At 38.5% G+C, this 25984-nt stretch overlaps 2 protein-coding genes and 1 long non-coding RNA gene across 5 annotated transcripts; 2 read left to right on the forward strand and 1 right to left on the reverse strand.

Annotated features, from left to right (window-relative positions):
* Positions 1-4920: 4920 nt before the first annotated feature.
* On the forward strand, positions 4921-5616 carry LOC149923256 (E3 ubiquitin-protein ligase XIAP-like). Its single transcript, XM_090162381.1, has one exon. It carries the CDS (start codon positions 4921-4923, stop codon positions 5614-5616), a length of 696 nt encoding a protein of 231 aa, XP_090018507.1.
* A 15583-nt stretch (positions 5617-21199) lies between these two features.
* On the reverse strand, positions 21200-22487 carry LOC149923257 (uncharacterized). Its single transcript, XR_016477399.1, has 3 exons — positions 22371-22487; positions 22076-22179; positions 21200-21760 (listed from the first exon to the last, which is right to left on the reverse strand). It is a non-coding gene; the product is annotated as an uncharacterized LOC149923257 (long non-coding RNA).
* Positions 22488-23238: 751 nt separating this feature from the next.
* LOC149923258 (uncharacterized) lies at positions 23239-24621 on the forward strand. Of its 3 annotated transcripts, none has more exons than XM_090163193.1 (3): positions 23239-23334; positions 23565-24204; positions 24277-24621. In XM_090163193.1, exons 2-3 carry the CDS (start codon positions 23656-23658, stop codon positions 24427-24429), a joined length of 702 nt encoding a protein of 233 aa, XP_090019319.1. In that variant the 5' UTR covers positions 23239-23334; positions 23565-23655; the 3' UTR covers positions 24430-24621. The 3 variants fall into 3 exon arrangements, with proteins under 3 accessions (XP_090019319.1, XP_090019320.1, XP_090019318.1); XM_090163194.1 differs by having other exon boundaries at positions 23245-23450; positions 23565-24200; XM_090163192.1 differs by having other exon boundaries at positions 23252-23450.
* Positions 24622-25984: the final 1363 nt, after the last annotated feature.

Raw genomic sequence — 25984 nt, forward strand, 5'->3', positions numbered from 1 at the left:
GTTACTATATTTATAATTAATTTTTCTTTGAAGTTTTTTTTGTATGGTTTTTGTTTCCTAGTATTTCAAGTGAACTGTATAGAATTGATGTAAAGTAATCTAATTTGTGTGTTTTTTTTAAAGTGATATGATTTTCTATGTGGTTTTATCTAGTCATTATTTTTATACGTAACGAATGTTCGGGTCAAATCAAAGTTTACTGTGAATATCATAAATTATATTTTTAACATGTGTAATAAAACGAAATTATTTTACACTGTCAAAAAAAAAGTTTTTTTTTCCTATTTAGTCACTCTCTATATTTTTTAACGGCTTATAATTGAGTATCATTTATTTATATCAGGGACCGGTTGGGAAATTTTAAGAATGCGTAAAAAAAATCGGGGGAAATATCAGGGAATTCAATCGGACAATTGACACTTTTTATTATGGTAATTAAAATACACTAATACTATTTGACAAATTCGGTGATTATTCTTTCGTTCCTCGAAAGATATCTTATTGCGAGTAAATCTCTCGGAAGGAAGACGCTGCGCCGCCCACCCGATAAACACGCCTCGCCTGTCTTTCGCTGATACCTAGGAAACATATGTTACGCTCCAGGCGTAAACAGGCGGAGAGCCGGAAACGCCGCAGTCGCGCAAAGAGAAACAACGGCGGGGGGGGGGGGGGGGAGATTGAACGGGTGCTCGCTGACGGCGCGCCACGTAGAGCGACCACATCGTCGGCTAGGCTATAGAGGGAACTCCCGCAAAGCGTTAAACAACATGTTGCAGAAAATAAACGTTTTGTTTCCGGTGACTCTCGAAACGGCATCGGGCTCTCCTCTTAAACGAGAAGAGAGAGAGAGAGAGAGAGAGAGAGAGAGAGAGAGAGAGAGAGAGAGAGAGAGAGAGAGAGAGAGAGAGAGAGATACTGAGAGAGAATTTTAAAATATCGAATTACATTGAGGATAATTAACATGAATACGATTTTATTATTATTATTATTATTATTATTATTATTATTAATTAAAGGGTTGTGTAATATTTTTTCTATTAAACAAAAGTAAATTTTCGAATATATCGAACTATACACTAAAATTATAATTGAAATGTCGGCTATCTCGTATTATATTCCCAAAGTACTAGAAATAATCAATACGATTTTATTATCAAAAATTTTATTTTTTTTTCAAATATAAGGGCCGTAAAATATACAACATTTTATATTAGGATTTGCGCTAGACTAAAAAAATAAAAAAGGTATAAACCTTGAAGTCTCGGTAAAGTGTAGAAAGAGAGGTTTGGCAAAACAACTTCAATGCTCTTCGCGATGCTCCATGAAGGGGGGGGGGGGATCCTTTTCGCATCCAGCGGCTCGCGTCTGTGATTCTGGGCGCGGAGACAGTCATAAACCCTTTTATCCGAAACACCCCGTTTCCAAGAATGGCCTCGAACTGGCAGCTTCTTGCCGAAGAGTTCCCGTTGAAACGTCCCTTTCCGCGGCTTTTCTCAAATCTTTATCGAACCATCATTTTATTAATTTTCTCTTTATTCCATTTTGTTCATATTTCATTGGACTTTTAATTTTTTTTTTCTGTGGCACATAATAGTTATCTTAATACGTTTTTTGTCGATTAATATCTTAGACGCGAAGTAACTAGTTTTGAGTTTCTAATATACGTATAAATCACGAAATTAATATTGGGATAAAAAATGACATTGATTGGATCGTTCCATTATTTTTCTTCTTTTTGGTCGCCATCCTCTATTGAAGTCATCATTGATCACTCGTTTGCGCGGATTTTCAGCGTGGTGATTGAATATGGCCAACATATAGAGTATTTCGACTTTCACGTAACTCCAGTATTCGTCTTCGTATAATTCGTAGTTTACGACATTTCGTAAATCCGTCTCGTACATGATGAATTCGATGTCGTCGTTGGGCTGTCTATTCCATTTGTTGTAAAAGCACATCCGACTACGCGCGATCCTGTTTTCGAGCAGTCTATCTCCATCAACCGACGGCAATATCAATTCTATCGGTGAACTTTTCTTATAAAAGCAATCGTTTAAAGGATAGTTTGCGATTTCGTCGTCGGAATGTGAAGACGACATCATTATCGAGTGTTCTGGCCCTAACAACCTTCCTCCCCGTCTCTTACGTGACGTATATCATTTGTCAATTAACAATTTTTTTAGTACCTTTTATCCTTTTAATCGTCACTGTTCCTATATTTACTACCATCATAAACCTTCGTAAAACCCCCGTCGTCACTCTATAGTTTAAAGGTTTATTCAGTGCCGTGGAATTTCTATGTTCACCTAAGAGCGAAAGATATCGGTATACAGGGCCGGATTACCCAATAGGCCGACTAGGCCTGCACGGGCCACCGAGCCTACAAGGGGCACTAAGAAGTTTCGAAAAAAAATTAAATTTAAATTTACATTTCATGAAAAGTAAATTTAAATTTAAGCAGAAAAAAAAATTATTCCTGAGTGATTTTAGTATATGTGTCCACATTTTTCAATACCATGTAAAGCAACATCATTATGTAAAGCAACATCATTTATTAAAGTCTACATTGAAATTGTATTTTCCATCCTTTGCCAATTACAAATTGCGGAAACGCCTCACTCGATCGCCACGGAAAGGGGGCGCCGAAATTAGCTTGGGCCTATAGGCCCCACAAGGTCTTAATCCGGCCCTGTCTGTATATTATTTTTAAAATGTGTATAGTTTTAGCATTGAAGCCGATATAATAAGCGTCCGATTACCGTAGTTATAACAGTTGTTTCTATAGACTGATTCCAGTCAACTCGGTGTGATTTATTTTAAATTTCCATTTTTTTTTAATAATATTATATAGCGCCTGATGTCGTGTTACACCCCCCCCCCCTATGATTATTCACTGGATAGCTAATTTTCTTACCGAGAGGCTTTAACGCGTGCCATAACATCGTCATTCGTGTCCTTGCTATTAAATTTCCTCGCAATACAAAAGCAGGGCTCCAAAGGTGTAAGCTTTCTCTTCCTGCTCAATAAAATTTATTATAAACATCCTCTCTAAGTATAAATAGATCTCATTCGTAATGGGGCTAAATCCACATATGGAATTTTTTTCTAAAACAATTAGAATTAGCGGGACATAATTAGCGTGAAATAGGCTATTTCGCCCCACCCATTCATTGTTTCGGTAGGCGGGTATAGTAAGTAAGTTCGTGGATCCTTAAAAGTAAAGAGGTCGTCGGGTCAGGGGATTCCGCGCCACTCGATCTCAGCGACTGCATGCGACTCTGAAGTTTCGAAAATAGGTTTTCGGATAAATTATGGAATTCGTCGACGCGTCATTAGAAAATTTCTCAGTTAGGAGGCCGTGGCGTATATCTGAAATTTTTAATTTTTATTATCGCTTAGCCCAGCAATGCAACTTTAATTTAACAGAAGGGCCGTCTGTAATACCCGACTGCGTTAGTCGGCTTTCGTTGAAAAACATTATGGTTTTTCTGGAGATACGTCAGTTCTTTCAAAATTTTCCAACAACCCCCGAATGTTGTCAAAATTTAGAAGAGTTGGACGCGTTGGAACATAACGCGCCCTCAGAATACGTGTCCAGTCTGGGTGGCCGACTTCAGTCGATGCGTAGTCGGCTTAGCCAGATACCCGCGAATTATGGTCAGTCAAACGCCCACGATGATATCTGGCTACCAAGCACCTCGCTCGAGGGGCATAGTTCTTTTACGGAGTCGATCACGAATTATCGTACCGAATTAAATGACGGCCCAACGCATACGGAAATTGAGGATGGCATGGATGGAGATTACAAAGCGAAATTAGTGAAAGACTTCGATCCTAATTGGACAACCGTGGTTTGCAATGTCGCCAAAATCTTTGAAATCGACCCATTAACGAACGAGTTGGAAGAGACCCCCCCCCCCCGCGCGAGAGAAGTGATACCGGAAAGCTATACTCGAACGAGTTGGAAGATATATCGATCCTGAACGAAGCTATGGAGTACGTGGCCCAATTCGAAAAGCGTCAAATTGTAAAAATATACAAAAAGAATAAACGTGGTCGCAAAAATTGAAAAAAAAAATAATAATAATAATAATAATTTATCCAGATTCCGCTAAAAATCTAACGATTGATTCTTAAGCTTGGTTTCCACCAGCACGCGTTAAAAAGCGACACTCAACTCTGAAACGTGCAAACATTTTTAGGCGTGACAAAAAATTAACATTATGACGCGCTGTTACGCGGGTTGGTGGAAAACAAGCTTAAACGGTGTTTTTTTTTTGATATAATTAACGTCAAACGTATCCTATGAGGACCCTTTTTTTTTCGCCCGTCTACTATTTAATATATTTTATAACTTTGTAAACTCATTTGATCATTTTAAAAATGCGTGTATGTGTTTGCGCGTTTTTTTTATCTCATTGCGTGTATTTTTATTTTTCTACGTAATAAACTGCGTCTTACTTTCGAAAACCCCGACTTATTATTTCCCGTATACGCAAACACACATCTCCATGCATACCCGTCTCCTAGCTGTTCCGCTATCATATTCCTTTTATTCTTTTTTTTTTGTAAATAGTGTAGTGCGTAAGCGGAGCTATTGGCTATATAGATTCGATTATAACCCCATACCTAAAGACGGTACTACCTTTGATAGGCCCCTATTACGCGAAAATACCTGACCGGAACATGGCTATAGTATAATATATGTGTAGTGCGTACTTGTATCCAAGGTGCGTGATTGGAAAATCCTGGAACCTTTGCCTATATAGTTCGCCTTACGAATAAAACGACACGAATCTTCAAGCAAGCCAACATAAGTCGCTTAGCCGCGATCGAGATCGGACGTTCCACGACCTCCTTTACTACGACCTCGTCTATATACTATCTCACCACCCTCCCTCCGATATATCCTGCTGCACTATGAATTATGAAGTCAACCGACTCCGAAGTTTCACCGATGACTTTCCGGCGAAATTTTTGGACAAAAAGGATCTCGCGAAAGCCGGGCTGTACTCGACGCACTATAAGGATTACGTAACTTGTTTCTCCTGCCAAGGATTACTTCACTCGTGGAAGGAAGGCGAATTACCCTTAATCGAACATTTAAAATATTTTCCAAAATGCGAATTCCTTAACGACCGCGACGTTGGAAATGTGCCTCACGAACCTTCGTTCAAGAGGCCTCGCAAAATCCCTGATCGCATGCGCTACGAAGTCGTCCGTTTGCGGACCTTTCTCTTTGGATTTCCCTCGAATTACACCAATATCCGCGAACTCGCCAAAGCCGGCTTTTATTACTCAAAGTTTGAAGATTGGGTTCTTTGCTTCTCTTGTGGGGGACAGCTTAATGCGTGGCGAGAAGACGACGTGCCGCTAGAGGAGCACGCGAAACATTTCCCCAAGTGCAAATTTATTTTGGGAGATAAATCAGGGAACGTTCCGAACGAAGCTAAATACGAGGTTATACCGCCTCCGTCGAAATCAATCACGCGTCGCAACCCAGGCTCCCACGAGACTCCGGTGGACGAAGAATCGGTCGTTAAGCCGACGATAAACAATTCCGAAAAAGACATCCAAACGAAGGTTAAAGACGGACGCTATTGCGCGGTAGTCTAATATGTCAAAAGTGCCAAACAAGCTTGCAAAAACTGTATGGTTTAACGACGTGCCGGTTTTCAAAGGATAATAGCGCTTCTAGAAATTATGCTGACGCCTGTATTTCAAAACCTTACTTTTACGAAATGCCATATTAAAAAAAACTTAATTAAATTTAATTTCTTCGACCTATATATTTTTGTAAGTAAAAAAAAACAAAAACAAAACTCTGATGGGAGCACACCGTAGACTCAAAAATTAACAATGTCGTATTATAACAACTTAGTATTATTATTATTACACTTTCAATCACTCATTTATTTCATGTATCCAACTTTACTCCAAGTTAAAATAGTTGACTGAAAAATAAAAATATAAATAGTTAAGCAAATATATCTGATTAACGACATTGTCTGCCCATACGGTTCATTGCATTTTTATTGATATTTGAAAGCATGAGTAGAAAAAAAAATTTAAAGGGAGACCTACCAGCTTGTCGTTAAAATCGCTACTATTTTATTAAAAAGTCTTATTTTTGCCCGTGGGTGGCAATGGACAGGGACCAAAAATATAAAAGTGTATCTCTGAAACGAAAACTGAAAAGCTTGAAACGATTCCAAAGTTTTTTTTTTAAAAAAAGCAGCAAACAAAAATGAAGTTATTGGATCCATTTCTGAATCTCTTGACACCAATTTGACTAACAAAATTTTGGAAAGTCGGAAACTGTAGTTTTAGATTTTTAACCTACCAGCGCCTGTAGAAGTGTTCAACCCGCAGCGCACCGCTGTACTAGGAGAAGTATCGAGGCTGGATCACGGCGTAGGTTTCCACCCTGTATTATAGAGGGTATAACCGTGATGTCATTATCACGATAGTTTCAGCCAACGACGTAAATAGGCCAACGCACCCAATCGTGTACATTGAAACCCTTAAACATTGCCATGTCACAGGGGGGGGGGGGGATTTCTGATCTTACACTGGTGCCCAATTTTCCTAGCTACGCCAATGATTCTCCGGTTTGCCTGGACCACTTAATTAATTCCCAGTGTTTTAGTTTTTTTCAGTGATTCTGCTAGAATATTTTGCAATAGATATAGGTCCAAATGTTATATTATTAGTCTTTGGATTAGAAGTTCTATGTAACGGCGGCTGTGGCATGTTTGTACCCTCCAATTCGAATTCACTAGGGCTGCGCTTGTCGTGCTTTTGGGCAATCGAGTCGGGTATCGAGTACTTGATTCGGGGGAAATTTTCTCTTATTCGAGTCAAGTAAATCAGAAAAAAAATCGAGTAAATTTTTAAAGAGTAGGGGTAATCGAGTATACTTGATTAGGAGCTGATCTTATTCGAGTAATTAGTAAATTAAATTTGAAATAAGTATAAACAAGCTTTCAATGCAATATACTTTTTTTTTAATTGTGAATGTACCATCTCCGTATATGGCTTCCGAAGTTATAAGACTCAGGTAAATTCTAAAGCCGACCGACATCCGAATTCGTGAAGTGACACTCTAAACCAAAACTAAAACTTTATAATATTGTTTGAAAAAAAAAACCACGCCGGCGCGCAAATTATTAGAAGCCGTGATCCATCCCCAAGGTCATTCAAAGCATTTGCTGATTGTACGTCTTATAGGTACCGTTTATTATTTCCACCCTAAAAGTTGCAAAAACACGTCTTTGAACTATAACAGCAGCTTATTCGAGTAATCGGATACCCGACTATTCAATTTTTTTTTGGTACTCGGTAATCGACGAGTGTTTTACAATTAATTATTCGAGGTCCAGTTTGAGTACTTGATTTAACAAAATGCCGAGTAATCGATAATATTCGAGTACTCGCACCATATATTAATAGAAATGAGACTAGAAGCAAGATTGAACTGTGGTGAGATGTTCGAGTAAGAAGGCTGCCATGAGAGTGGAATCGCCAGTATTCTTTGTTTGAGCACGCCATCTATTATGAAAAAATTATTTAATTATATTTGTTTATGTATTATTATTTATATAGATGGTGCACTCTCATGGATGCCTTCTAGCTTTCTCTTGAGATATCCGGATAGCGCAGTGGTTCTAGTCTCATTTCTAGTCTACAGAAATCACCCTATTTAAATCGGTCAGCAGTTAAAACACGTTATTCTAATGTAGCAGACGAAGTGCACTGGTCATGGTCCAGTTTATTTATTCTAGGCCTGGGGACTCATTGGCCACCTATCCACTTTCAAAAAAATTCTTATTCCCCATCCTGCGCGAGTCCGTTGGTCAAGCGAGACCTCCAAACATGGCGGTATTCTTATTGCGGGTAAATCTCTCGGAAGGAAGACGCTGCGCCGCCCACCCGATAAACACGCCTCGCCGCCTGTCTTTCGCTGATACCTAGGAAACATATGTTACGCTCCAGGCGTAAACAGGCGGAGAGCCGGAAACGCCGCAGTCGCGCAAAGAGAAACAACGGCGGCGGGGAGATTGAACGGGTGCTCGCTGACGGCGCGCCACGTAGAGCGACCACATCGTCGGCTAGGCTATAGAGGGAACTCCCGCAAAGCGTTAAACAACATGTTGCAGAAAATAAACGTTTTGTTTCCGGTGACTCTCGAAACGAACGGCGAATGAAAGACATATTTTAAAAAAGCCCCTTTAAGCCGATCCAGTTAAATGGGTGACTGAGGAGAGGTGGCGCTCGTTGAAATAGCACCGCCCCCCCCCCCCCCGGGAAATTCATCTTATGTTAAAGTCGCCAGCAAAGCAATAACGTCCATATACAACTCCCGACTACCTAAACGGCGAGGATATATACCACTCGCTTTATATTTTTCACCGAGTTTTTGGAAAAAAAGGTTGTAACGCTAAAGCTTCTGGCAGGGAAAATGACAGCATCCGTCGTAATACACTTTGAGTCTTTACTCGGTCGCAATACGTCCCTGGATCAACGAGACTTTGTGATCAAGGAGTTATGCGTCGCTACCGTTGAAGCAAACTCAGTTTTCCAGCACGCGACGTTCCGTCCTCCGTACGAAAAAATGCTTTTACCGCCGGAAATTCTTCGACGTAACCTTCGGATCGGGAAAAATATGCTCGGAATGCTTTGGGACAGTGGCGAACAACCGTACGACGAAGTGAACGAGAGCTTGCACCGTTTCACTGTCGACGCCAAACGCGTCTACTGCAAAGGCGAGGGCGAGACAATATTTATCTCCGAGATCCTAGGCCACTCGGTAACGGAACTGGCTGGCATTGGATGCCCAAAAGCAAACGAAATTATCGGCGAATACCCCAATTTCCCGCGATGCGAAATACACAAGGGGTTCTACAGCGAAAGAATCGCCTGCGCCCAGGAAAAGGCGCTAAAGTTCGCGAGCTGGGTTTTCGATTACGAAATGTCGGCCATATATTCCAGCACTGACGATGAAGAACTATAAATGGACGTTTCAGAAGTTTGCACGCGTTTTTTTTTATCTCATTGCGTGTATTTTCATTTTTCTACGTAATAAACTGCGTCTCACTTTCGAAAACCCCGACTTATTATTTCCCGTATACGCAAACAATCTCCAAACCCGTCTCCGCTATCATCTCCCTTTTGTTCTTTTATTTTGTAAATAGTGTAGTGCGTAAGCGGAGCTATTGTCTATATAGATTCTATTATAACCCCATACCTAAAGACGGTACTACCTTTGATAGGCCCCTATTACGCGAAAATACCTGACCGGAACATGGCTTGATTTTGCGCTCGTTGCAGCCTACTTCAATGGGCTAGTAGGCCACATTTTTAAAGCTCTCTGGCGCTCTTTAACTCATCGTAGGAAATGGGAAAAACCAGGCATACTTCTGAGCTCACCGCCTAAAACCAGGCTTGGAAATAAGCGGTGGTCGCTGGGTCAAAGACCAGTTTATTAATTGCTCGGACGTTTTTTTTTAATTATTGCATAAAAGCGTACCATATGGTACACGGCTAAAATTATGGTACGACCAAGATTTCGAAGTAAAATTATTGAAGTGTACCATAATTATGGTACGCCTGGCAACGCTGATTGTTATGGAAAACTTTCTAGAACAACCCAACAAGGAACAAGAACCACACCAGGCTTGGAAATAAGCGGTGGTCACTGGGTCAAAGACCAGTTTATTAATTGCTCGGACCAGTTTTTTTTATTCAAAAGCTTGGGGTTCACTGGTCCAGTGTCCAGCCTATTAATTGACAATTATCTACCGTATTATTAACCAACTGGTCTACGCGTGACCACTACTTAAATAATTCAAGAGTTTGGGAGTCACTGGCCAAATAGACCCGTTTAGAAATATACCTTATTTCCAAGCCGCCTGCCCACAACGCCTTACAATTTTTGCATAACTTTTGAAACATCCTGTATATTTTGTAAGCATACGTTGAAGGGTTCCATCACAGAGATGAGGGGTGGAAATGAGGGAAGTTAATTGTCATGTCACAGGGGGGGGGGGGGGGGGGACATTTTCTGATCTTACACTGGTGCCCAATTTTCCCAGCTACGCCAATGATTCTCCGGTTTGCCTATCTTTGATTTTAGTTTATGAAAATACATCGTAAGTAGTATACGAAAATGGTCCAATTTTTTTTGAAGCCTGTAAGTCAGGGATAACAAGGGATAATAGGTGTTTCTATAAAATACGCTCCTCCGACAATCAACACCTTTATACATGTATTTGTATATATTATCTTGTAAAAAGAGCTATTCTAGTCAGCTGCAGCAGAGCCTCACACCCCCCCCCCCCCATCCCCCACACCCGCCCTCGCCATTTTCCGCGTCAATCGAGGAAGGGCGAAGGAGTGAGAATAAACCCAAACAATTACAATGGGGAAATTATAGACGTTAATATGCGTTTCAAAAAAAAACAAACAATATACCTCGTCTTTACATTTTAATTAAATACATTAATAAAAGTTACAATAAAATCTATTAAATGTAATTTTAATTCTCAATTATTAATTTCTTTGCCATAGGGCAATTTTAAAAAATTATATATTTTTGTTGGTTATCCAGTATAATATTTTTCCGATTAATATTCGACATACATCACTAGCTAACTAGTGTTAAAAGTCAATGATGGATTTTCCGTGATGGTTTCGATAAATCGTCTTCGGACGTGACTCGTGTAAACTGCGGTGGTTTTTCGTATTCTTCCCTTCGAAGTAATTTGGTGACTGGTTTATCGAACGTTTTTATTTATCCCGACGAAATCTTCACACTTTTTCCGTGAAGCGAGTCAATTATATAGAATATTAAATATCCAATTACGAACAAAGTTATTACGGTTGTTAGGACGTAAATATAACGTCTGACAATGTCGGCCGCGCACGCCATATATACCGTTCTATCAACGCTCCTATATGGGTAGCGTTATCTTTCAAATCTCAATCGATAGTAACGACGTAAGTCGCGTTGAAACTATATATATATAGCTGTAGTATTTATACAGGATGACAACGGCAAAAAAAATATGGAAAATAGGGAATTTCGAGTCGATTTGTAGGAGACAAAAGATAAAATAGTCAAGAGTGTAATTGTTCTTCGGTGCCGGAAGGGAAAGAGCTAATGTAGGCGCCGCGGGCATACAGTAAATCCTTTCCCGGTGCGCGTTTGATTTTAGTTTCCGTACACCCAGATTTATACGGTCGTATAAATCGCGGAACCTTAAACCTAGGAGCAACAATCACAAGGAGAACGCAGCTAGCCTTAAAACACCCTAACGAAGGGTTGTGTACGAATTTCATTGCACGAGCCTTTACGCTGAACGTTTTACGGGCGGGGGGGGGGGCAATTTCCGAATTCCCCCTTCCGACGGCAGCAGGCGCTACAGCGTCTAACCAATGAAAAATGTACGCCATAAAATCCACGACTTTTGAAGGGTTGCGTTCTCCTTGTGTGGGGCGTTGCGTTTGTTGCTCTTAGCTTAAACTATTATCGTAGCCTCAAACGTGTACACCTTTTTATTTATAGAATCTGAGAAAACAGCGTGATTGGCAAAACAAAACTACTTGACGGTGATGGCATTTTTTATGTTTTCTCCAACATACAACGCCTTTAGAACGATCGGAACACTGAGCACGCACCGAGCAATCTCTAGGCGGTTTTATAGATTCTACACCATATTCGTGGCCCATCATGATATATCACTCTGACCAAGGAATTCGTTTCACGCAATAACGTTTGATAGTTTCAATAGCACAAGGATTTTAAGAATTTTTGCATTTTTGGGTCTCTTTATTTCATGTTTCGTGTGAAACAAAGACTCATTGGATTTTTTTATATGGAAATGTTATAAGGACGCAAACTTACGAGTATTTATGTTACATAAGCTTTTACTAATCAATCTTTACGTTTCCTACTTTACTACCAGCCTTCGTAAAAACCCAGTCGTCACTCTAGCGCGTTTATTCACGCCCAACTTTGATCTCGCGCTGTAGTGGCCAACCCATTCTTCGTTAAAGTTTCTACGTTTACCTACGAGCAAAAGATATCTGTATATTATTTTTAGAATGTGTATAGTTTTAGCATCGAAGCCAATATAATAAGCGTCCGATTACCGTAGTTATAACAGTTGTTTCTATAGACTGATTTTTTTTAATAATATTATATAGCCCCCCCCCCCCCTATGATTATTCACTGGATAGCTAATTTTCTTACCGAGAGGCTTCAACGCGTGCCATAACATCGTCATTCGTGTCCTTGCTATTAAATCCCCTCGCGATACAAAAGCAGGGCTCCAAAGGTATAAGCTTTCTTTTCCTGTTCAATAAATTTTATTCTAAACATCCTCTCTAAGTATAAATAGATCCATTCTTAATAAGGCTAAATCAACATTCTATAAGGGTGGAATTTTTTTCTAGCGGGTTATGAGTCATGAAAGCTAAGTTGGAAGTGAGGAATATCAATAATTAGAAGTATAGGCCCGGACTGGTTTAGGTCGACTGGTCGGCGAGGGTGACTAAACGGCGTTACCATTACCGAAATGTCTTCGAGTGAAGAATCAGATGCTTCGATTCAATCGCTGTCGTTGCCGACTACGTCGCGAGGTTTCAAGAGGAAATCCATCAACACGAATTCTTCCGACGATTTAGCTTCTAAATTAAGAAAATTTGTGGAAAATCAAAAGCTAAATATTTTATCAGAAATTGATAACCAGGTACGTAAAAGGGGGCTCGCTTTCGCATTTATTCATTTACTTCAAATGGTATTAAATAAATTTTACGTGTCATTCCAGGTTAAAAATAAAGAAGACGCGATTTTGGACTGCCAGAAAATAGTTGAAGAAAAAGAGAAACTCGAGAGACAGATCCAACATTACGAATATAAAATACAAAACCTTAATACCCGATTAAACGAGTGCAAATCGCAATACGAACTTAAGGTCAAACAATTGGCGAGTAAACTAGATTCGATAAATAGTCCGATTGTTACATCTATATCGCTAGATACGTTCGCGACCGTTAGTCGCGAATGCGAAATTTGCCGCTCAACGAAAACGCAGTCGGATTTTGTATTTTTTGACTGTTGCAGTCACAGTGTGTGTTTGGACTGTAAAAATAATTTACCAACTAATAATTGCCCGCATTGTAGATTGATAATAAATAAAACCATTCACCTAGTCAAAGCGGAAAATTGCAGCCGCTTTTGTTTTAAAATTGATGAGCGGCCTTTTCTAAACAACTACCTCGTCATCGACTGAGGTAATTTGTATCGTTCTCGTTGTAAAAAAGATTTAAAATGTACATTTCACGTCTAATTAAAAATTGTATAATTGTATATAGCGTATAGATGTTTCTATTAAACAAATTGAACGAAAGAAATATAAATGTATACTTTCTCTTATCCGTCGTAAGACGGAGCTTTATTAGTTTTCCCGAGCGTCATCCCAATCCAAGAAAGATTCTAAACAGATATCACCGGGTATGAATTGCTATCACGAAATAGGGTACCACTATAGTAGGGTATCCAAATGTTAGTATAAGTCATATATCTGGTTTTTTTTTTAGAATATATATTACCAGAAGTGTATAATATTGTTATAGAAGCGTGACACTTCCAATTCTTCACACGCAAAATTTAACTGAGAGACCAGCGTGGGAAATAAGGCAGTGGGCAAATGACCAGTTTAAAAATTGCCCGGACCAGTTTATTAATTAAATCAGAGGGGGGGGGGGGAGGGTTAGTGGTCCAAATGTTATATTATAAGTCTTTGGATTAGAAGGTCCGTGTAACAGCGGCTGTGGCATGTTTGTACCCTCCAATTCGAATTCACTGGGGCTGCGCTTGTCGTGGTTTTAGGCAATCGAGTCGGGTATCGAGTACTTGATTCGGGGGAAATTTTCTCTTATTCGAGTCAAGTAAATCAGAAAAAAAAATCGAGTACATTTTTAAAGAGTAGGGGTTATCGAGTATACTTGATTAAGAGCTGATCTTATTCGCGTAATTAGTAAATTAAATTTCAAATAAGTATAAACAAGCTTTCAATGCAATATACTTCTTTTTTTTATATAAATTATGAATGTACCGTATACCGTCTCCGTGGCACTGGGTGAAAAATCTGGAACCACTCCTTCTGAGTAGAGTTTGCAAGTTTTCTCCCCACTGGTTTAAGGGGAATTTCCCCGAGATCTTCGGTTTCCCCTTCGCACAAAAACTTGCAGAGGTTTTAATGCAATAGTTAGTGTAGGGACGCTAGTAGTTAGCTGTGGCAGGGCTAGCCACCATCCTCCCACATAGTTAAAATTACCCTGTATCGCTGTTAAAAGGGCCTCAGGTCTGTTGCGATGCAGGTTATAAAAAGTAGATTATTATATATATATATATATATATATATTTGTCATAATACACTAGCTCAGCCCCCGCCCCCCCCCCCTTTATTCCGTGGCGATGGCGAATGATAGTTTTATTTACATATTATTCAGCGTGGGTGGCAACCTCGCGCCGACATTAAAGTCCAGAAATCAGGGACTCTTTCTCGTATATTTTGTCTTTCACAACGTCCGGGCAAAATCGTCTCTGCCTCCTTGTTCGTTTCTATAATTCATATTTGGTTGTACTGTATATTTATTTATTTCTTTATATTTAAAATGGTCGTCGGACGCATCCCCGTACACCCGGAAGAGGATGAATATTTATCGGATCAACATTCTTCTGACGAAGAAGAAGAATTGGAAAACAATAACGATGACCTGCCCCATTCAGACAGTGAGGAAGATGACTTGTGAGTATTTTGGTGTTTCAAAAGGTTATGCAAAAACTTTAAGGAGTTGTAGGGGGGGGGGTGAGTTGAGAAGTATGCCTGTTCTTTCCCCATTTTCCTACGATGAGTTTAAAGAGCGCCAGAGAGCTTCAAAATGTGGCCTACTAGACCAAGGAAGTAGGCTGCAGCCAGCGTCAACCCAAGCAGCGGGGAAATGCGTACATAAAGGTTTGGGTTCGTGTGATAGGTAAAAAAGGGACTTTGTAAATAAATCGAGGTAACCAGCGTAAAAGAGTAAAATTAAACAGTATTTAAAGTCCCTGCTCCTTAGTTTTGCGCTTGTTGCAGCCTACTTCCAGGGGCTAGTAGGCCCCACTTTGAAGCTCTCTGGCGCTCTTTCAACTCATCGTAGGAAAATGGGAATAAAACAGGCATACTTCTCAACTCACCCCCTACAACTCCTTAAAGTTTTTGCATAACCTTTTGAAAAAACCTGTATATATATATATAATTGCGATTTTTTTTTGAAATTTTATTTAGAGATGAGGCTACCCAGACAACTAGATCCGAGGTTGTGCCACCGAAGATCTTCAACGTAAACGGATTCGTTATTATTTTAGCCATTCGGACCTTCTTGCTGCCAAAGGTTCAAGCAGAGGACGATGATGTCCATTTTTTAATGGAAAGACTCGAAGATATCGTCGCAGCCAACACCTATCCCAAGTATGTTTCCTTAAGATTGATCGCGTTGAATACGTTTCTATATGATTTCTCTCATCTCCCCTCCCACTTTTTCTATATCGCGATTTAGCCCAACTAGGAATGCCGAAGGAATATACTCCCCAGCCCACGAAGATTGCGTAGCACCAAATGCCGATGGTTTTGCGTAAGAGTTTTTTTATTCGCATCATCATCATTATTATTATTATTAATAAACAACACTAATTAAGTTTTCATTTTATATTTAGCATTCAAACTGCGATTTTCGAGTCTTATTTATATCGTCGAAATTTCCGGGAAGAACACGCGGAACTTCTCCCCAACCACGTATCGCCTCTTTTGAGCGACCTCGACAAGGAAATAATAAAACATGTTAATGCAGTTATTACAAATGAATGCATTAACATGTTTGACCTGTCGTTTAATCTTTAAAACTAGTTGTTTCTTTGTTGTATATAAATAAAAAATAAATAGGTATTGCGATATAATCTTCGTCATATGGTTTTTTTTTTATTTGAATATAGCTTTAAAATTTCTAAATCAGCATATATAATATCAATATAGTATATATATATATATATATATATATATATATATACCATTCATTATATTGATATTACATATGTTGATTTAGAAATTTTAAAGCTATATTCAAATAATATATGTATATATAATATCTTATATAAAAAAAGAATATGAAATATACAAAAATAAGTAAAATCCCAATAATAAAATATATAGGTTCACACACTTGACACAGGGGCTCGTTAAGACCCGAAACGTTGTGTCCGGCTTTGTATAATATCTAAGTTGTATATATGTTTTTAATTGTTTTAATAAATTTCAATTAAAATTCATTGGCCTCATGAGTCCTCCGTAATTTAATTAACCTTATTACTGTAAAACCATGACAAAAATCAGTGCCTCTATACGTTCACGTTTTATTTTAGAACTAAAAATATAAAATTCTCGCTCAATGTTACAATCTAGACTCGCCCTTTCTTTTTCCGATGGCGGTATTCTTATTGCGGGTAAATCTCTCGGAAGGAAGACGCTGCGCCGCCCACCCGCTTAACACGCCTCGCCGCCTGTCTTTCGCTGATACCTAGGAAACATATGTTACGCTCCAGGCGTAAACAGGCGGAGAGCCGGAAACGCCGCAGTCGCGCAAACGGACCCTGCAGCCATCTCGTGGCCAAGCGAAACAACGGCGGCGAGGAGATCGAACGGGTGTTCGCTGACGGTGCGCGGCGTGGAACGACCACATCGTCGGCTAGGCGAGAGCGGCAACTCCCGTAAAACGTTAAACAACATGTTTGAAAAAAAAAAACGTCAGATTTACATTGAGGATCATTAACATGAATACGATTTGGAATAGCACTGAAACGGGTAACCACGATAAACAAACCCTCCTATACCTAGTGGCGGATTATCCAATAGGCTGAGTAGGCTTAAGTCTACGGGCCCGGAGGATAAATGGGCCCGGTAGGAATTCTTTAGAGGGGCCCTTGAGAATAAATAATCCACAGTTAACGCAAAATAGAAAAATATTTAAGCTTTTAAGCTGCGGCAAGTTTCCCAAAGTCAAGGGGGCCCCAAACAAAGCTAAGCCTAAGGGCCCGAGTGGTAGTTAATCCGCCACTGCCTATACCAGGCATTGTAACCATAGATATAAGAAATGTATATAAAGGTCTAGATAAATTTCGGGTCGTCTAAGCCTAACATAAAATACGGAATTGACCGCTAGCAGACACCGAGGAAGGCACGTGACCAAGAGCGTGAGCTCTCTTAGCATTTTAGTACTAAGTGCTTGACCTTTCCGCAGGCGTATTCTTTAGACACCATCTGTTGGTGAGTTTTAGTAATTAGTATAATTTTTAAGCAGGAGACAATGGCTCTCGCGACGATAGCACGAGCTTTCTAACCAATAGATAGCGCTTTATAAGGATAGCCTGCAGAAATTACGCGTTTCTGCTAGCTGTTACCTCCGTATTCACTCCCTTTGAAATATTTTATCTAGACCTTTATATACGTTTCCTATATCTATGATTGTAACCCGGCTACCAGTCTGTTCAAAGGCATTAAAAGTCGATAGATGACTTGGGCCTTATAAGGTGATGACTTATAGGTATATGCCTAGCCAATTATTATTATTATTAATTAAAATGTTGTGTAATATTTTTATTTAATAAATCGCCAAGAAGTAATATCTCCGAGAGCCAGGACCCGCTAAGCCTCGAAATGGGCTAAGAAATTAAAATAAAAGTCAGATCTTGAGACAGTATAAACGGGCTTTATTTAAGCCGCGCCGAAGTTAGAGTTACAATAATGGTTATAACACATTTGCAATCAAATTTTTTTGCAATAATATTAAAATTCAAAATTCATTTAACAGATTGACGATATATAAATAGACGCTTCAGTAAATCACCCTCCAAGGATATCGCCCACAAGTAATATTTTTTCAAGAGCCAGGACCCGCGAGTCGCTGTTTATACAGTGCGTTTTAAAATATAATGGGAATTTGGCACCTTTTTTTGGCAACAATTAGGAGGGTTCCCCTCTTAACCAGGTTAAGGCTAATTGGCAAAAACACGACGTTTTGTTTGCGGGTGAAAAGCTTTCATTATTTTAATAATGGCTCTCGGAAATATTATTTGTTGGCAAATTCCTGGGAGGATGATTAATTTAAGCGCCTATTAACGTATCCGAATTTCATGACGAGGAGAATCGGACGGTCAAACCAAATTCTGCCTTTTCCCCTTGATTGTCAAATCTAGAGGAGAATTCGAGCCGCCTTCATCGCCCGGTGGCTGTTGGTTTTTCCGTCTTCGGTAGTTTTGGTTTTGGAACCTGTCTTCCCAGTTAGGCGCTAGCGTCCAGTAGTGAGCTCGGTCCGCCACTTTGACGAACCAGTCATTGAGAGTCAAAGTTATTCGAATACTGTTCCGCCACGATTTTTTTTTATTGTCGCGGTAATACGGAAATCGGTCCGTGATGAATTTGTAAATATCTCGGACGATGATCATCTGATCGGGAGTGTGGCGGATGGCCATGGCTATCAGGTCGACGTAAGAGTAAGGCGGTCTCTCGATCCTGGACCACAACCGGCAGTTGGACGAAGCGACGCTACACGCGCCAGTCGCGTCCATAAAGTTTTTGTATAATTGAAATCGTACGAAGTTTGGACACTGGCCATGAACAGACTATAGGAACTCCTTCGAAACCTTACGGAGCGCCACTATCTCGGAACCGGATAAAACACCCTTTCGTTCGTCGATCGTCCGTTTCGCCCACTTACTCATTAACCATGATGCTCTAGCACGCCCACTCGCCCGCTGAGTACGAACGAGTAAAGGTAAGTTAGGATAATATCTTCGCTGTATAACGCGGCGGATGACGTGCCTCTTTCTCCCCCGTCCCTTCCCCGGGGGGGGGGGGGGGGAGGGGGGCACCTTCGGACGCTTTTATCACTCGCTGAAGACGCTGCAAGCGACGGAGATAATTTAAAAAATATCGTTAAATTCCATGGTTACGTCGTTATTTGAAAATTTTGGCCCTAATCGTAGTTAAACCTCACTAGAGTCCATAAGTTGGTGGCTTGAGTATTTAAACTAAGTACTATTTATTGATAGACTGGTCGTTACATTTATTTTTTTGGTTTTTATTTTCAATATATTGGATTTTGTAGGTGATACGAACAAGTTCGGTTTATATTCTCGTAATAATATATAGTCGATATTGGGAGGATTTAAAAACAACATGTTGGATGTGACGTATCGTTTATTCACCTTCACATAATGGTTTTTAATGAGGATGTTACTTAACGTCTCGGCACTATGTACGAATTCATTGATCGCAGCCGAAATTTCTTTTCCCCATTGATCTTCCAAGATCAAATTGCGAGCGTCGTTCCATATTAGCGCTTTAAAATCAATTTTTTTTGATGGCCGACTAAGTTGTAACAAGACCGCTTCGCTCCATTCTAGCAACGGGATATTATCGTAGTTATGCCTATTTAGACACGCCATTCGTACCATATCATTCGCGTTTCCGCACATTTTAGCGTGGTATAACATTGGATTGGTTTTCGACAAATCTTCGATCCTGTCATCATCTGGATTTCTCGTGGTGAAGTCAAACAGTTTCTTTCGCTTCATTCGGTTTAGTTTTTTCGTTTCAGTTAATGGTACTTTTGTTACGGCCACCTTTAGCAACACGTTATTAGGTTCCGCGATAGTCCCGTTTGCGGGTCGTGGTGAGTCAATGTCACCCGATGCATCAATGTCGCTCTGTACATCTTCAAACGCGAATGGCCGTTTTCCGGGACTTACACCGGGCGTCTCGGCTTTAGAATCGCGTTCCATTTTCTCAATCACCTGGACGATGGAATCGCGACTATTTGACGAATCGCGTATCGGAGATTTTGGCGATGGCGTCATCAACGTACGGCCATGGCATTCCGAGTCGGAGTTTGTCATTTCCGCGTCGGACGACATGACGGTAAAATCGTCCTCGGAATCTAAAAGCGTGATTGGTTTTACGGTATAAATAGAACGCGACATTGTACGTTGACGTCCGTATACTATTTGAACGTGACATTAACAAATTACAATCATATATCACCCAGAATATGAAATTAACGACCGAAGAATTTTCGAAAATTAGACCTCTACAATGGTGCATGCGTGAGTTTGGAGGTCGAATGTATAATACGATTACGAATCAAACGGAAACTCAATTATTCTGGATTGATTTTCTGCGAAATGTTTTTGCACCTAAATATAAAGATCAAACCGGAGTTACATTTATAGCCGATTTTGATCAAACACAGCCAGTTATTATCACTAATCATTTGGAACTAAAGCTTCCGACAATTCTAGAATCCGCAATGTACTTTGCCAACAATAGAACCGTACCTATGTTGTTTTCCGTAAATATAACGCATACCACCGTTTTAAATTTGGCGGTTTTAGTTTTGTCTCTCCTGCTAGTGGTGAATTTAATTCGCGGAAATCGTACAAATAAGACTCGTTTAATCTAAATTATTTTTTAACGTAAAATCTGTATATATAAAAATATATATTTCCCATATATTATCTTTTTTTTTTGGGTCTAATTTCTTAATTTGTGAACTGATAGAACTACTCTAGGTTTATTTTTCTAGTTTTAAGAATTTTTTTATAACGGATTTTAATTCTGAAAACATATTTCAATTCCTAGCATTCTGGAGCATACGCTTTTGTATTTGACGTTTATTATTTAATTAGTTAACACCGCTAAGAAATGAGATTTTGTAAACCTCGAAATTACGAGCGGGACGCTGCAGCTCGCCGTCTGGTTTTGTCTCCGACTCGTGACAGAAAACGTATCGCCATCTGGTGTAGTATTTGGTTTTTTAGGAACATACATTTAAAATTTTTTAGTTTTTTTTTGTTGCGGTAATCTGCAACAAATATAAATTTATAATAGAAACTTTTAAATGTTAGATGTGTAAGGTAGAAAAATTTATATAAATATGAATACTTTTTTTGTGGGTCAAAAAATGTGACCAAAAAATTGTGTTAGAAATTTGTAGTTAGCAATGGACCAAGAATGGACTGTGATTTGAAAGACTGAATGACGACATTTTGTTATTCGCAGAAATGTACTTTAATACCATTAAAATGAAGCTGACATGTTAATCAACAATAAAAATATGTCCCTTTAAGGCCAAACCTATAAACTATTTTTTCAGCTCTCAGAACTGTTTTATGTTATAATATATATTTACATGACTTTGTTATTCTAGTGACATAATTGTGTTGTGCATTCTTCATTATTATTAAATTTACAGATATAAATGAACCATGAATTAGTAGAACTTTTGTTTAAAACGCCACGTTTTTCATTTAGTCAAAAACCTAAAACATCTAACGTTCCCCAAGACAGCTTCACAGATCTATCAGCCATGATTGATACTAGACTCGATGAATTTTCCACTATTTTTAACGGCAATGAAGTTACATTACCATCTGAAGTTACTGACATACTAAATGCTTTGAACGGCTAGCAAGTATCGCATACTTGGCTGATTATGTAGTACAAATCCTAGAAGAAAAACATTTTTGCTAATTGTGCCTAATTCTGACTCACCATTTAAATTATCCGACAGAGGAAACCTTAGGTATCCCCAGCAAAGCTTTATCATGTTAATGGCTAATATTGGATATAGTAACAACATTCTCCCTATCTTTGGGATTCACCTGCAATTTTAAAAAACATTGAAATCCACTTGTGGCCAAAAATTGCTCTATGCCCTTACATCCAATGTGATTTGAATAATAATCACCCAAATGAAATTGCTAATTTAATTTGTAGAAAGGTTGTACCCCTAATTATCACAAATATTACCAAAACTCTGTCCGCAAAATTTTAGAAAGTGAAAGAACTTGTGCATAAGCCTCTTTCTCAAAAAGTACTCAAGTCGTAAATTCTAAATTTTTCCTATCTATTGTTTAGTTGTGTACCATTCAGTGGGAAATCCACCTTGGTTTATTATATTTATCAGATTTAAATACCTTCCAAGTTTCCATCACTATTTTCATTCATAGAGATCTTCCAAGTGACAGTTAGTTAATCCATGCCAGTATAAATCATCAATATATGTTAACTCATAGTCCACCTAGTCAACACATATAAATTATCACACGTTAACCCATATTTCAACTAGTCAATATTTGAATAAATAATCATACTATGTTAAACAATATTCCAACTAGTCCTGTATAAATTATCATTATAATACATCATTCTATATTCTAACTATTATGTATTATTAAACTTATTTTGGCTCTTAAAAAATCAAGTTAATACCTTAATAATAAACTTTTACATAATCTTCAAGAGAAGTCACATTTATTTTCTTTTAAAATTCATTTATTTTACTATTTTAATTCAATTAAGTTTTTAAACATTAATACAAAACACAGACCTCTGGAAGTTACTACATAACAAAAATACAGTTGTAAGGAGAACCACGTGTTTATGTTTACATTTTTATACAGAAACGTCGACAGCGACTTCTGGCTCCAGAATGACCAAATTTTAATAACGTTTTTCAAAACTCCACTTTGCGTTAAAAAATCTGAAGAGGTGTTTAAATTTTTATTATTAATTAACTTAAATATTACTAAAAAAATATTTTACAAAAAATTACACATTACGCGATAATAATTGAAATTCAAAGTTCCGCGCCGTTCCTCCCATTCGATAACATGGCTGCGAATTTTCTCAAGGGGGGGGGGGGAGGAGGGGGGGGGGGCTAGACTAGCGCCATAAAACGATGTGAGAAGTTTTTGAACTAATTTCCCATACGCGATTTTCGTACGATCGCCTGGGCCGCTATGAGCGCGAAGCAGATCTCGAGACGGCCGTGGTCGTGTCTACGCTTGTTCGAAGCGTCATAATACTCGGAAACCAAATATGGGTTCATTATTCAAATCGGATATGGGGTTGTAAAGTTATTGAAGAAATAGTGATGACGAAAAACATGAAAATTAACCCTAATTTTAATTAGGGTTAATTTTCATGTTTTTCGTCATCACTATTTCTTCAATAACTTTACAACCCCATATCCGATTTGAATAATGAACCCATATTTGGTTTCCGAGTATTATGACGCTTCGAACAATAAAATTAGGGTTAATTTTCATGTTTTTCGTCATCACTATTTCTTCAATAACTTTACAACCCCATATCCGATTTGAATAATGAACCCATATTTGGTTTCCGAGTATTATGACGCTTCGAACAAGCGTGGAAGTTTTTGATCATGATGGTAATCTCTCAAACTAAAACTCAATATTCATTTTAATTTTTTGTTAAACCCATAATTAGAGGATAATAAAAAATTCCGTCTATTTTAATGTCACCGCCATAAATTTTATATTTCTGGTAATTGAAATCCAACATTCTCTTTTTTTCCCCCCTCTTCATCTTTAAAATTAGCATCGGTATCTAATTTCAAAACTGGGTTAAACAAAATAAAACATCCTTATTTCTTTTTAGCAACGGCAGATATTCATTGGTCCTGTTCATTGGCTTCTCGATCGTCGAGGAACTAAGTCCACTTTTCATTCACTCAAAGAACCCGGTGATAATGAGTCCAGATATTAATCGTGATCTCGGTGCCACTTGTAATGAAAACGTCAATTTCAATGCTGGAGTACTGAATTCTAACAGGAACGATAAAACCACATTTGTGGAAAGTGATATGTTGGAAACGTTTAATGTTAGGCTAGCCAAATTCGTGCTGAATTTTAAACTTCGGCGAGACAATGACAGCGACAACTATCGAAAATTTTACAACGATACGGAGATCGAAGCCTCGCAAGCTCTTTTAGAGCTCTTGAATAAGCTTTTGGACGCAAATCGTCCACACTTTGAAAAGTTAATTCAGGAAATGGAATATAGTGAATTGTCTATTGGTGATGTTTTCTCCACCCTTGCCATGGATGTTCTACATGGTGACAACAAAGGCATAACGTGGATAAGGATAGGCACTTTATTTGCCTTTGGAGTGATGATGGCAAAACCCATTCTTCCAAAGAAGTCATCACACCCTGAGTTTCTAGACAACTTTGGGGTTATTATTGGTGGTGCCATTGAAGATTACGCTGGTGCGTGGATTGACCAACAAGGAGGGTGGGTAAGTGTGCTTTTACACATTACTCCTTGCCATTTTATGGGCAAGGGTTTAATGTTTTGTTTTACTTTACAGAAGTCTATTAAATCGCAGACCTTACAACCAGTTTCAAACATCCTAATGAAAATGGTTGGTTTGGGGATAATGGTGTTGCTCGGTACTGCTGTTACAATTATTGGCTTAAGCCACGCTGCATCCACTTTCAGCACGTTCTTAAGGAAGTGGTGATGGGAACAATAAGAAAGGTGCAAGCCGCTAAATATTTTATGGTCCACATTTGTTATTGTATTTTTGCATCTCTACTAATAACCAAAAAAAAGGGTTCCTTGTTGTTTTTACGCATGAAAAAAATATTTTTATTACCAAATAAAAACTAATTGTATGTGGCATAAGTAAAGTTCAATTTGCTTTTGATAGAAATCGAGGTTTCTTTTTCACGCTCATAAGGTTTACACGCTCGAGACATCTCAAACGTACGGTGCTCCAGGAAGTTCCGCTTTCAAAAACTTCAGTTTAGAACTGCTTATATCGTGCATTCTAACCTCCGTTATTTTATTTAAACAAATAAAAAACAATCCTAGTGAGATGAATTGAAGTTGAAAAGTTTCGTATAGAATTCAATATTTTAGCAATGTCAATTACAACAAAAAATAATATGGAAGATGCGTTTTAAAGGATAACTTTATTGAGGTAAGATACGAGCAGTTCTTTCAAGTATATTTATTATTGCACAATTATTATATTTATTCGTTTGAAACCTCGACTCTTAATGCAAAATCTACCGTTACTAAACTGTTGAAATTGCACCACTTTAATTTTCGTCTTATTTAAAGGCCGAAAAATAAATAGAAATTCCAATTTCCAGATCATTAAAGAGATAAAACCTCAATGAAATTCGAATTTCCCGCTGATCAAAAACTAGCTGGAATCACGTGTGTTTCTGTTATGTCGTCTGCTTATGATGTCCAATCCTTTTTATTCGACGTACCCATTGAGTTGGGAATATTTATCTAGAGGTTCAATCAAAACATCGGATTTCAGTATTTCGCGAAACAAGTTTTTAAGAAAACTTTATCATTCTACTCGTGGCGCCGTCTATCTCTAAATGGTACGTTCAAATAAAACGCGTTTTACGGCAAAAATATATTTTTTTTTCAAAAATGATGGATGGTACCACGGGTCATATGATAACGTTTTCTCGTCATTTTAGAGGAGACGGTACATTCGTAATTTTAAAAAACATTTTTCGCGGCGAGCAGGTTTGATTGGATCTCTAGATTAATATTCCCAACTTAATGGGCGTACCGATGGATTTGTTACAAAATAATTATCTTAAAACTACATAAAAAACCAAACGATTACGGTAATCGTTTTGTTTTTTATGTAGTTTACGATAATTATTTTTTATGTAATTTTGTTAAAAAATTTAAAGGAACATAATGCACAACAATCAGAATCTTAATGCAAGAATTTAAAAAAATACAAGGTTGTTTAAAATTGAAATCTGAGAAAACAAAAAACCACTGAATATCTCTTGAAAAAATATGTGAATCTTGCGTCTACCCACAAATTAGTAGTTTTTGCAACATTTCCATTATCACTTATTCCTGCAGTTTTTTTTTTCTAATTTTTAATTCACGTATTTGCAAACACATCCATCAGGGCCGTCACCAGCCCAAAATTTTAGGTAGGGCCAAGGGCTTTAATTTTTATTTATCGCGAATTTCTAGGTAGTGCCAAAACAATTCTAGGCAGGGCCGGGCCCTACCGCTCGCCCCCCCCC

The sequence above is a fragment of the Leiobunum rupestre genome, chromosome 11, assembly GCF_980474605.1.
Source record: "Leiobunum rupestre chromosome 11, qqLeiRupe1.1.hap1, whole genome shotgun sequence".
In the NCBI taxonomy this organism is placed as follows: domain Eukaryota; kingdom Metazoa; phylum Arthropoda; class Arachnida; order Opiliones; family Sclerosomatidae; genus Leiobunum; species Leiobunum rupestre.